This window comes from Pelophylax lessonae (genome assembly GCF_965119305.1).
Source record: "Pelophylax lessonae genome assembly, chromosome: 2".
Classification (NCBI taxonomy): Eukaryota; Metazoa; Chordata; class Amphibia; order Anura; family Ranidae; genus Pelophylax; species Pelophylax lessonae.
Genome location: NC_138769.1, coordinates 193610305 through 193623839, shown reverse-complemented (window position 1 = coordinate 193623839; position 13535 = coordinate 193610305). Strand labels below are relative to the sequence as shown.

The 13535-nt window shown below is 39.5% G+C and overlaps 1 protein-coding gene across 1 annotated transcript in view; it reads left to right on the top strand.

Moving 5' to 3' along the window:
- Positions 1–12687, top strand: part of PUDP (pseudouridine 5'-phosphatase) — a 495084-nt gene extending 482397 nt beyond the window's left edge. The window contains exon 4 of the mRNA XM_082245618.1: positions 12425–12687. Within this exon, the coding sequence (XP_082101744.1) occupies positions 12425–12601 (177 nt within the window). The 3' untranslated portion in view covers positions 12602–12687. The remainder of the gene's footprint in view (positions 1–12424) is intronic.
- Positions 12688–13535: the final 848 nt, after the last annotated feature.

Below are 13535 nucleotides of genomic sequence, written 5' to 3'. Positions count from 1 at the left end.
TACTGTGAGCTATTTTTATTGTATCTTTCTGTTGAAGGTAAAAGAGCAATGATGCATACAGCTCAGCCACATACAGTATGTAGCAGATATAGCGTTTGTGTAATAATAGTGAATGAAAACAGCAACTTTATGCAATGGGTGTATAAGAAGTGATATGATCTGGAATAAATTCTAATATGTTCTTATAGATCCTCAAAAATCTATGACTTCATGGTGCCTTTCACTTATGTGTTAATGCAAAGACAAACTAATTGCACTGCTAGAAGATTATAAGGCAAATTTACATAAGTGTCTGTGAACCGAGACACTAGACAAATGATGGCAAATGTTTAAAAAACAGTGAATTTTCAGTTGTACGTCATGCTGTTTTTGGATAGCGTTGCATAGGCTAAAACCATTCTCATTTTATGTTTTCATGGGTGTGTCGTATTCTAGATTTCTCATCACATTTTGTCCTAGAAATGAAACCGGAAGTGAGAGTTTTCTTCTTAATCAGCTATCATTAAAAGTATCTCCACAGAAGGATTTCTCATTTTTCCTGTTTCTATGATTGCGCAAAAATGTGAAATTTCCCATCACTTTCTGTACAGAAGGCAAAGGGCCCATTTTGCATTTCCTTAGTAGGGATATAGACAGCAATTTAAACCTGACAAATGGCATAACCCTTCTTCATTCTATACAAAAATAAATTTTTGTATAGTCATGCATACACTTTATTTTAATAAGGAAATACCACTTTCATTCTGTGAGTTTAGGGTTTAGTGGATGCAAGTTTTTAATTTATTAACTTTTTTTGATTGGTTGAAATTGATAGATGTCTTTTATTAGCCTAATTATGTAACTATGCTATCTCGGGAGAATATTTTCTCTTCATATTCATTTTGGATGTTGTGCTAGATTGTACTAGTTTTATCTTTGCAGTATAAAAGTTAGAAAATAAAAAGAAAAAAAAGAAAATAAATATTTTTGTCTACGTGGATGCTGGAACCATCCTTTTCTGACTCTAAATTCTCAGTATGATCCTTATAAGCAGTCTAATGTGAGAAAATAATGAATAGACCTGGGATGCTTTTAAAGTGAGCCCCTGGGAATATCAAAAATGTAAAGGATAAAGTTCACCTTTTGGAATATGTTCCACCTGTATTTAGGTTGCTGCCTATCCCCTAAATCCTCCCCTCAGTGTGTTAGTGGGAGGGGGATCCTCTCCCCACACCCACTGTCACAATTTTAAAAATGTGGGGCTCCACCCACTCAGCCTCATCATTCATTCACAGTTTCCTGTTTAATTATTGAATTACAAGTACTGTCAGTCACAATGGTGGACAGCTTGTAGTTCTGAAAGACTGCAAGGACAGTGATGAGCGCTCTTGTAGTTCATTGACAGATTTCAAACAGATAGTCTGTATGGGGGTTCAAGCTGAAAGCTGCAGGGCTTGTCTGCAGAAGTCTGACATTGCACCCCTGGGCCACCGATCACAGGGACAATGCTTTCCAGGCATAAATTCCCATTTTTCCTTCTACACAAATATATGCATTTGTTTTTCTAAAAAGGTGAACATATCCTTTAAGCTGATACATACATTAAATAGTAGACATCTGCCATTACCTAGGTGGGGTAGGCCAGTGTCCCTAAATACTAATATTTCCTGGTCACAGGTTGTGGTAAACCCACTTCCACCTTTGATGCTTTGTTGTTTGTCAGAGAGATTGCAAATCATAGTGATGAATAAAAAAACTGGTAATTGTAAGAATGCTTTCACCCTCATTTCATAGCAGGACTTTTCTTTTTTTTTTTTTTTTAAATAGTTTATTGGTATTATAAAAATATAAAGTTACAATCAGGCAAACAGCCAAAGTAGACAAAGATACCGTACAGTGTTATGCAAAAAGATTGTAAAGTTACAAACAAACAATCAGTCAACTTTGGTAAAAGTAACAGTGTAAAAATGCGTAAAGCAAACATCATCAATAACCAAGGGGGACCAGGACAACTCCACCCTGTGAAGCGCAACCTTACAAACAGGAATTGGAAGTGGAAAGGAAATGAGTGGTGGAAGTGGAAGAAGAAGAACGAGACACCAAAAAGGAATACGAATCGTCAGGAGAACCACGCAAACATGTCAGGCAAGTCCGAGTCAAGACCCATGGCCTGGGTGAACAAAGACCCAGGGACGGGTGACAGGGGGGTCGTCCGGGGGGGGAATGACGACAAAGCCAGGAGAATGTGCAGAGAAGGGGGGGAGCCAGTTGTCCGGGCCCGCCCAGAGACAACGAGGCTTCCAACGGAGGATAAGGAGGGAAAGGGAGACGGGGAAGGGGGTTGGGGAGGGGAGAGCAAGGAGGAGAGAAAAAAAAAAAAGGGGAGGGGGTGAAAGGAGACAATGAAAAGCAGAAAGAGCGAAGCACCCAAGAGGTCAGCGAGAATGGTACCACAGGGTCATTACTGACAGAGTCGGGAGTATTCCGGTGTGGAAGTATAGTCAATCCAGCATGCCCATTTTTTGTAATGTTTGGAAGGAGCATCTCTTGCGACGGCTATGAGCTCTTCCATTTCCGCAACCTTGGAGAGGCGCTGGAACCACTGCTTGACGGTCGGCACTTGTGGGGTCTTCCAAAGTGCCGGGATGCACTGTCTGGCGGCGTTCACCATAAGAATCGCAAGGGATTTAGAGTAAGTTCTACTGGAGGTAGAGGAGTGGTGCAAAAGGTACTGGGCAGGAGTGAAGGCGATGTCAGCTGTGGTCACTCGCGTCACAATCCTATGAACTTCCTCCCAAAAAGCGGTGAGGCGAGAGCAGGTCCAGAAGATGTGGAGGAGCGAGCCAGGTTCAGCGTTACACCTCCAGCAAGTCTGTGAGGTGGAAGGGAAAAGCTTATGCAATCTCGTGGGGGTGTAGTACCAGCGGCTAACCAGTTTGTAACCGCTTTCCTGCGTGGTGACATTAAGTGAACACTTGTGATTGTTGGTGTGGATAAGGTCCCAGTCTTCCGGGGTGAAAGTGACTCCCAGTTCCGCTTCCCAATCCTTGCAGCGCTTGAGCTTCCTCTGCTCAGGCTCATCTAACAAGAAAGAGTGGATGGTGGAAAGTAATCTGCGGACCGGGCCTTCCTGTTGGCATAGGTGGTCAAACGGGGACAAGGTGGACAAGGAGGGGCAAATGTGAGAAAGAGACTTAAGGTACTGCTGGAGGAGCAAGTGTGACCAGGGAAGTATGGGGGGCTTGCCGGACTTCGCAGAAATGGAGGAAACGGAAAGAGGTGCGTCATTGTCCCAAAGATGATGGGCTCTCAGTTGGACTTGAGCCCAGTTCGAGGCCAGGTAAGTACGGTGCATGCCAGGAGGGAAGTCGGGATTCAAGCGTACAGGAGTCATGGGACCCGGAACCGCGGAGATAGAGCGAGACACGGAAACTGCCCGGAAGACTTTCAGAGTGGGACCAATAAGGGGATGGAGTTTAAGGGCAGGGGGGATATGTGCGTCTTTGAGGACTTTTCTATCTGCAAGATACTGGAACCAGCATGCAAACACCTCAAAGTATTTGCTATTTTATTTACCAGCTTAAACAAATTAAAGGGTGACCACTTACTGGTTCACGTTAGATATGATTTTGAACAGATTCAATTTACCATATAAGTTTACATAGTGCTGGGCCATGCCACTGTGAAAAGTGAACCAAAATTGCGGAGAAAGTTGATTTTTCATCTATCTCTGGATTTTGTAATTTCCAGATCAGGGTCTTGAGTCTGGAGGTTTCAAAGAGCTTTGGGAGCAAAGAAACATCTAATCCTGTGTTTAGGTAATGTGAGAGACCAGCTGGCTACATGGACATGTGATCAAAGCCCTTATAATCTAGGACCTGATAGTAGTTTGGGGCTCCACCCCTCTACAGGGAGGCTTCAAAGGAGAACCCAGAGCTGTGTGCCAGAATTGTACCAATGAAGTCTCTGAGGGAACAGACAGGAAACTTAAGTCTGAGGGTAAGAGTGTGCAGAGCTTGCACATAAGCACAGTAAGTACTGTAAGCCTGTCTGGAGGACCAAGACAAAAGGCCTAGACTGACTGCTTGAGAGCAGGAGGTCTGATAGAATTTTCTTTCATGTTTGGAATGATAGCGGGAACTCCTGTGAGGGCAACAGTTTTTTCATTTTGACTTTTCTTTAATTTGAAAGTGGGCCATCAAGCCCTAAAACTGTGTTTTTGGAGTGGACTGAACTCACCAGGGCGCATTGCACTTGAACTAACAACCCCTGAAACATCACAATATACTGCAAATTCTGTATATATCCTAAAATGAAAGGCATGTCAGGATACAAATCTAAAATGAATGGTCAGTGCTACTTTTTAGAGGACTTGCATAGGTAAATGATATTGAATATACAGTATGTGCTGGAATGTAATCTTTTTTTAAATTCCTTGTGTATTTTTGTAATTATGTTTGAAGGGGTGGGTTGTAGTCAGCCACTAGCAGGAGGAGTGGGTTGCAGTCAGCCACTAGCAGGTGTACTCAAGAGGTAACACTCTTTGTTAATAGAGTCTTGAACTTAAATTACCCAAAAAAAAAATGCTGACAGGCAGGGCTTTTTTTTAACAGAAGGTGCCCAAGACCCAATGCTTTTTACATATTCAGCCAGCATGGTCTGTGTTTAGAAGATACAGACAGAAACTTTGCATGAGATGAAAAATTAGGAAGAGATCAGAGTGCAGTCTAATGTTTGAGACCATCCATATTTTGGGTTCTTTGTTTTCTTTTCTATATGGTGTTGTGCAATCAACCATTTCTTGTTGCATCACTAAAGTGACTGACACCCATTCTTTTTACACTTTGAGAAAAGAACCACACCTGAGATTGAATGAGCCATGGGTCTTATTGCCTTGTAAGAGGGGGGCTTAGGACATTCACATTGTAGTTATTGGTCATCTGGAAGTCAGTATTTATTTAAAATTAGTAGCAGTAGCATTATAAAGTGTACCCATGCTACATTATGTGCTTAGGCATATGTCTAATTATTGAAAACCCAATGTTTCCTAACACAAACCAGGGACCTGATTCCAGATTATGAAGGGAAAAAATACTTGAGGTTGAATAGAGATAGACAAGCCAGAACATAGATTTAAATCATTGGCAGAATGGATTTTAGGAAATTCACTCATCACGAATATTAAATTAAAATGGAGCTTCCCCTAAAAGGGGAGGTTCTGCTTTAAGTCCTCCTCCCCCCCTCCTCTGCCACATTTGGCAGGTCATATTTTTTAGGTGGAGCAGGGACCTAGTTTTGACATGTACCCGCTTCCACTTCTTCTTGGATTACCTAGGCAATCCGTGTGGAAGTTCTCCTCTCCCCCTCCCTCCTTGCAGTCTTCAGGGACACATCACAGGTCTCAAAAGACTACGGTATCATTCACAAAGTGCAATGCTGCTCGTGCATGCACAGTGGGCAGCAGGCTGTAAAGCCGCAAGCAGCACAGCAGGCTGCCCACAGTTAAGATGCCAGCAGGGAACCTGAAGGCTAGTGAAGAACTAGCCCGGATGAAGATGGCGCTGGATACCTGGACTGTTAAATGTCCTGTTCTTAATTGTCTTTTATTTTTATTTTTTGCCAGAGTAGAGAACCACTTTAGGTTATAGTAAATTGTACTAAGGTAACATTATCTTGGGGTATATTAGGATAAAAAAAGAAATTAAAGAGCACATTGACTTTGTTTTATCTTGCTGAGTGAATTTTCAGAACAAAATTAAAAGGGTTTTATCTTCTGTGAATGAAAAAACTGTAGGCTTGTAAGTACCATTTATTTATACTCATTCTCTCTTCTTTTTACATGCACAGAGCATCCAAAGCTTGCATTGTTGTTCCACTCACATAAAAGAACCACGCAGTGTAGTGCTCTCTAAAATATTTCTTGCAAGAATTACCTGCATGGCATCATTGTATTAACCTTTCCATGCAAGAATGGTTTTGCACTGCATCTCCTTGTTAAGCATTATGTACAAGAATGTGCATGCAGAGCATTGATTTTTTTTTTTTACAGAAACTGTGTAAATCCACCACTCCCCAGTATCCTATGTTTATTTGCTCTTGGCTATTTTCTTAGTCTTTCTAGTCCACATACATTTTAAATGTTTGAAACATTATTTGATTAAGCCCAAAATGTAATTAGAATAGTGGTTGCTATGTACCTTGGATATACCTTGGATACTCTTACTCATTGATCAGTAAGAGTACGCTCACATGTGGTCTGTAGGATGCTGTGTTTGATAGGCAGGGGATGAACATGATGGAAAATAAAATTAATTGTAAATCTGCATTAATATGCTTTTTTGCAGATTAGAATTTAGAAGACATGTTTGTTCTGCTTTCATGGTTTTCCAATTCCATTTTTGTGATAACTTCAACAATAGTTGATACAATATGCTGTATTGTAAAAGTGGGCATTGCAAGACAGGTATGAAAAGTATGTTGCTTTTCAGGAGCTAAAGTGAAAAGAGTGGAAAATATTTACAAATTACAGGGTATCTCCTAGGGAAACATTTTCAGCTTCTTAAACTGATTTTATGGCCATATTGTAGTCTTAATAGCTGACTCAGAACACAGGGGGGGGAGGGGCACTAAAAAGGCTTCTTTACCCTTTCCTTTCCATCTTTGAATTATGTCTTTGCTGCTGCACAGTCAGCCAAGAATGAGGATAATTATTTGAGGACTTGAGCAAGTCCACCTCACCATAAGGGAAATGTCTGCTGGCATTAGCAGCCATCTGGTTCTAGGACATTTCAGACCTTTAGGTCCGGAACATTGTTTCCAGGGGCTACATACTGAGTTTTGAAGTCTCTGCCTGTATGTCAGCTCTTTAACCACTTAAGCCCTGGAGGATTTGGCTGCTCAAAGACCAGGGCCTATTTTGCAATTCGGCACTGCGTAAATTTAACGGACAATTGCGCGGTCGTGCGACACTGTACCCAAATTAAATTGATGTCCCTTTTTTCCCACAAACAGAGCTTTCTTTTGGTGGTATTTGATCACCTGTGCGATTTTTACTTTTTGCGCTATAAACAAAAATAAAGCGACAATTTTGAAAAAATAATATTTTTCAAATTTTTTTTATATGAAAAATGTTTTTACATTTTAGGCCAATTTGTTTTCTGCTACATATTTTTGGTGAAAAAAATTGCAATAAGCGTATTTTAATTGGTTTGCCCAAAAGTTATTGTGTTTACTAACTAAGGGAAAGATTTATGTCATTTTTATTGTTTTTTTTTTTACTAGTAATGGCGGCGATCTGCAATTTGTTTTGCGAGACTGCGACTTTGCGGCGGACAGATCGGACCCTTGACTGACACTTTTGGGGGTACCAGTGACATTACTACAGTAAGCAGTGCTATATATATGCACTGTTACTGTAAAAATGACACTGGCAGGGAAGGGGTTAACTTTATTAGACATCCAGGGGTTAAGTGTGTTCCTAGGGGCATGCGTCTAACTGTAAAGGGGCGTGGCTTTTGATGTAACCACAGAGACATATGATCCTACATAGCAGGATTGTATGATCTCTGCAGTTACACCAGGGAGAATGACAGGCGGCTTTGTTTACATTAGCCGCCTGCCTTTCTCCCTCTCCAGCGGGAGATCGTGAGTGACCAGCGGACATCGAAGCCGCCTCTCACTCGCGCTGGGATGGCAGTGAACGAGCGGCGTGTGCTCGCCCCCTATTGGCTCGCGGGCGAGTGACGTACTTATACGTCACTTTGCCCAGGGGGGGCTGACCGCCACAGTATATGTACTTGCGGCGGTCGGCAAGTGGTTAAAGCTTGCCCTTTAAAAAATGTTTGTGATATCCCTCTGTCTATCTTCACTTTCAAGGGTTCCTTTCTTGTCACTATCACTTCTGGGAAGTGAGTTTCTGAGTTGACAGCCTTAACCTGTAATTAACCCCTTCTTATTGTATACAAGGATAATGTTGTTTGGAGGCCCAGGACCACTTTTTTTTTCCAGGGAGGTTTCTTGCTTTCACCTTAACCAGGACATTGTTCTATCATTTACTGTATTCTATAACGATCACAAGGAGATTTCTCTCCATTACCTAGATAAAATATGCACTGTTTGAGTTTTTCTTTCAACTACAGCAGGAGTGGATCTTTTTTCAAGTCAGCAGTGGTGGTGGCAGTGGGTGCCATGATTGATAATGGATCTACATCAGGGAACATTTTTTTTTTTTACTTTTGTTTTTTAAATAAATGACTTGTCAAAAACTGTCTACGGCAATTTTTTACACTACCCTTTTTTTTGGTGAATGAGTAGGGGTATTATGTACCCCATACTCCTTCTCATCTGGGGGTGGGATCTGGGGGCCCCAGATTCTGAAAAACACTGTCCAGGGTCATGGGGAAGAGGACCTAGTCCCCATCAGCATGGTGAAAAGGTGCTTTAGGGGAGAGCCCCCCTGCCCCAAAGCACCCCCCATGTTGAGAGCATGTGGCCTGGTATGGTTCAGGAGGGGAGTAAATGAAAAAAAAGGGGGGGGGGGGGTTTCCGAGCGCTTGTGGGTTTACTCTAAATCAACAGTATGAATTAAGAAATGAGTTAATTAATAAAACCGTGCAAGTTTATTCACAAAGGGGCTGCTGCTGATTGATAAGGTGTAGTGCCTTTAAAATTGAAAAAAATATGTGAATCAGCAATGCCCTATTTATTCAAGAATACTGTGTGCTATAATACTACAAATAATAAAGTGCAAGGGTGCAATACCTGATTACCTACAATCAGGTAAAAAAATATAAATATTATCTATTGCATAAAAGTGCTAATCATAAATAATTAATCATACAAGTGCTGATCATAAAATATACAGTAAAATTGAGTGTAATGTAAACAATCATTAAGCAATTCATTAGGTGATAAACACAAGGTGCTCTCAAAAAAAGTCTTTCAATAATTCTTTAGGTGAAGAACAGAAAGTGCTTGGGTGCAGTATTCACACACAAAGTGCTGGTGCTCCCCTTGGGTGACCCCACTCACCAGAAAGAAATAGATATTATGTCTTGTATCTAGATACAGCCGGCTACTGCCATATCTAGATACAAGACATAATATCTATTTCTTTCTGGTGAGTGGGGTCACCCAAGGGGAGCACCAACACTTTGTGAATACTGCACCTAAGCACTTTCTGTTCATCACCTAAAGAATTATTGAAAGACTTTTTTTGAGAGCACCTTGTGTTTATCACCTAATGAATTGCTGAATGATTGTTTATAATACACTAAATTTTACTGTATATTTATTTATCAATATTTTATGATCAGCACTTGTATGATTAATTATTTATGATTATCACTTTCATGCAATAGATAGTATTTATATTTTTTACCTCATTGAAGGTAATCAGGTATTGCACCCTTGCACTTTATTATTTGTAGTATTATAGCACACAGGATTTTTGATTAAATAGGGCAGCGCTGATTCACATATTTTTTCAGGAGGGGAGTGCTTACTCATCCCCCGTTCTGACCTGCTGGGCTGCATGCTCGGATGAGGGTCTGGTATAAATTTTGAGGGGACCCCACTCTATTTTTTTAAAAAAATGTTGGCGTGGGATTCCCCTTAAAATCTATACCAGACCTAAAGGGTATGATATGGATTTCAGGGTGGATCCTACATCATTTTAAAAAAAAGATTTTGGCACAGAGTTTACCCTTAAAATCATTACCAGACCCAAAGGGCCTGAGGCCACAAACTAAAGCAAGTGATGAGGTGGGTTTTATTGTGAAAGAAAAATGAGTGTATTATTTCAGAGACAACATCTCAAAATATTGTAAAACTCAATACACACGGTTTCAAAAGCTTTTAGGAAACTGCCTTTTAAAGGGTGAAATCAGGCAGGTTTTATTACGAAAAATAGAGTAAATAGAGTATATTATTTTAGACACAATAATAAGAAACATTATGCAGAAACTTTGCACATTATGTAAGCTGCTTTAGTAGGACAGAGTATAAAAAGGAAGACAAAACAGGTTTTATCAGGAAAAAAAATAGAGTGTATTGTTTTACAGAAGAAAACTAGACAAAAATGTCTAGACCAGATGTATGTAAGCAGCTTTAGCAGGCTGTAGTTTAGCAAGGGGGGATCATGCAGGTTATATTGTAAGATCAAAATTAGAGTGTATCATTTCAGAAAAAAAATCCTGATAAAGCTTCTAAATTGCAGGTTTATTAGGCTGCAATTTAGAAGGGAGAAAGCAGGCAGATTTTACTGTGAAAGAAAATTTTTGGTGTATTATTTGTGGGACAGACAAAAACATTGTATTGGCACACTGAACAGTATGTAAGCAGTTTTACTAGGTTGCAGTTTTAGAGAGAGCGATGCATCAGGCATGTTTTTATCAAGAAATCATAATTAGAAAATAACATTCTATTCTGCCCTTACCTAACAGCGGTACTTTGATTTTCTCCATTAGCTCATCCCCCACAGCTATTACCTTTTTGTATCACTTGAGCCTCCATCCTAGATTTTAAGCTCTAACTAGCACGGCCATCTGATTCCTCCTGTATTGAATTGTATTGTAACCGTACTGTCTGCCCTCATGTTGTTAAGTGCTGCACATGCTGTTGATGCTATATAAATCCTGTATTATAATAATAACAATAATATTTTACAGAAAAAAGGCATAACATTGTACACTGATGCACATTATGTAAGCAGCTTAAGTAGACCGAAGGAAATCAAAATTAGAGAGTATTATTCCACAGAAAATTGCACACTCAATGCACACTATGTAAGCAACTTAAGTAGAGACCAGGCAGATATTATCATAAAATAAAAATTAGAATGTGTTACTGGTCTCCAAGTGGTCTGCACTCATATGGATTAGGTTCTACCTGTGATTGCAGTGTGAAGCTGGGCCCATATGCAGTGCTATTAAAAAGACTTAAAATTGTCACCGATGCAGCAATCACTTCTCCTGCTTTGAGTGATCAGAGGATAAGAGGCACATGGGGCAGGGGATCCTGCCACTATATGAAAAAAGGCAGCCAATAGATTCTTTCACAGCACCTCTTCTAAGCGGTGCATTTTTTCATTTGCAGATACAGAATTTGCCTGCCCCCTACTAGCTGCATATACAAAACCTCTGCCTCTCTTTAGACCTGACAAAGTGAATTATTTTGAAATAAAATATACCTCCTGCAAAAGATTAAAACCTAACAAAAGGACAAAAAAAACGAAACCCCAATCTGATATTTTTTGTATTTTTTATTTTTAACCCTAATTGTATGTTATGTAGTCCTAGATGAACTGTTGAGTCTATGCACCATGAACACAGAAGTAGTTACATACATACAATATTATGTATACACTATGCAGCCCACCAATCTGCATTTCACTCTAATGTAGATCAATACAGCACTGCACATAGCACTAATAAGCACTGTATAGTAGTTCAACAATGCTCTCTTCTCCTACAACCACTCTGTCATCTCTCCTTATCTACTCTAAAGCCAGTTCTAGACAGTTCGAATCTCAGCCAAGCCGATCGGCCGGGATTCGAACCATGTATGAGTAGGCTTAATGTACCCAAGTTGATCACACAATCAGTTTGGATACAACCAGCCTGTTGGATTTTTCATGTGATTATTGCCAACGGCTATGGCCTCTAGCAGTAATCACTGTAGTGTAGATTTACTAAAATTGGTGCGCTCAGAAGCTGTGCATTGTAGCCAGTCCACTTCTAACTTCAGCTTGTTCAATCAAGCTTTGGTAATAAAACCTGGAAGCTGGTTGTTTTTTATGCAGATTTGCACCAGAGTTTGCACTTTCCAGTTTCAGTAAATAACCCCCCTGTGTGTTCACTTGGCAGGGGTCCGTGGTTACAGGAAAGAAAAAGGCACCATCTTATGGCCAGCTTAAGTCTCAAACACACTGTCAATGTAAATTACTGCATAGAGTACTGCTTATGACTGTAAAATATAACAACTATTTCTGCCTTCAGGCGCTCTATCAGCTATCTCTAGATACACCTAGTCTCTCATTTATGCTGACAAAAGGCTGCTGGAACCTTGATTTTTATAAGGAGGGGCTGCTGAAATAGAAAACCAAATTTATTAGCCCTTTTAAGCCACTTGACCACAGTTTCTAAAGCGACAAAAGATGCATTAGTGAGCTATTTTCCCAAACTGTTAACAACGTGGGTATGGGGTGAACTCGTGTTCAACCCAAACCTGAAGCACATTCCTAATGAACAGCTTTTAAACTAGAGTCCTGCAGATAACGATTTTTTCTTCTTTATTAATGGATAGGGAAATCAAAGTATAGCAATTACTTTGTACTGTATATCCAGCAATTATTATTACATTGTTAACTTTATTGTAAGTCTTCGTATATTTTTTTTTTTTTTCCATAAAATATTTTTTCACAACTTCTTTTGTCTTTTCATTCTAGTGCCTTGTGTTTGAAGATGCACCAAATGGAGTTGAGGCAGCATTGAAAGCTGGCATGCAAGTGGTGATGATTCCAGATGAAAATCTAAATCGAGATTTAACAAAGAAAGCATCTTTAGTGCTCAAATCAATGGAGGAATTTAAACCAGAATTATTTGGTTTACCACCCTATGAATAGAAACAGAAGTATGTGGTAGTTAAAACTATGTCCACAGTTTCCTAAATAAAGTCTAATTTAAAAAAAAAATTCACATTTTTAAATTGAAAATAAAGAAAGATTTGTTCATACTACAGTTATTTTTGTATTTTTGACACTGTCATTTTGACACTCAGATAGTGAGCATTCACATAGTTACATAATGGTAATATTGAATAAAGACACCAGTTCATCCAATTCAACCGGAGTGTGTAGATGTGTGAGTACTATTTTGCATATGTTTGTACAGTGTGTTCGCTAAGAAACACATCTAAAAGTTTTTTTTTAATTTATCTACACTTTCAGCTGACACCACCAACTGTGGAAGGGAGTTTTACATCCCTACTACTCTAAAAGATTTCAGATTAAACCGCTTCTCATCCAACTTCATTGTGTGGCCACGTGTTTTTTTTAGAGACCTAAGAATACAGTAAATAGCTTTCTCCCAATGCTAGAGTCACCATTCAAAGATATGTATATTGTGATCATGTCCCCTCTTCAGCGCCTCTTCTCCAGGGAGAATAAGTTGAATGTTTGTAGTCATTTCTCATAACTGAGGTCATCCAGCCCCCTTATTAGCATTGTTTCTCCTCTCTGGACTCTCTCCAACTCAAGCACTTCCTTCCTGAGGTTTAGTGATTAGAACTGGACAGCATGTTAGGACTTGGGATACTGTCTGACAAACCAATAGCCTTAGGCTTTAGGAAACAACTAATTAAAAAAGAGAGAGAACATTACCAAACATATTTTACAGAACAACTAAATGAAAAAAAAAAACGTATCAATTGAACAGTCATGGATAAATTTATAGTATGTTTGATACTTTAAAGAATGATATATGAATAAAAAATGTTCTTTGGTGTATAAAAACAACTGTTAAAGTATACATACAATCAAAGCAAAACTGTTTTTTAAA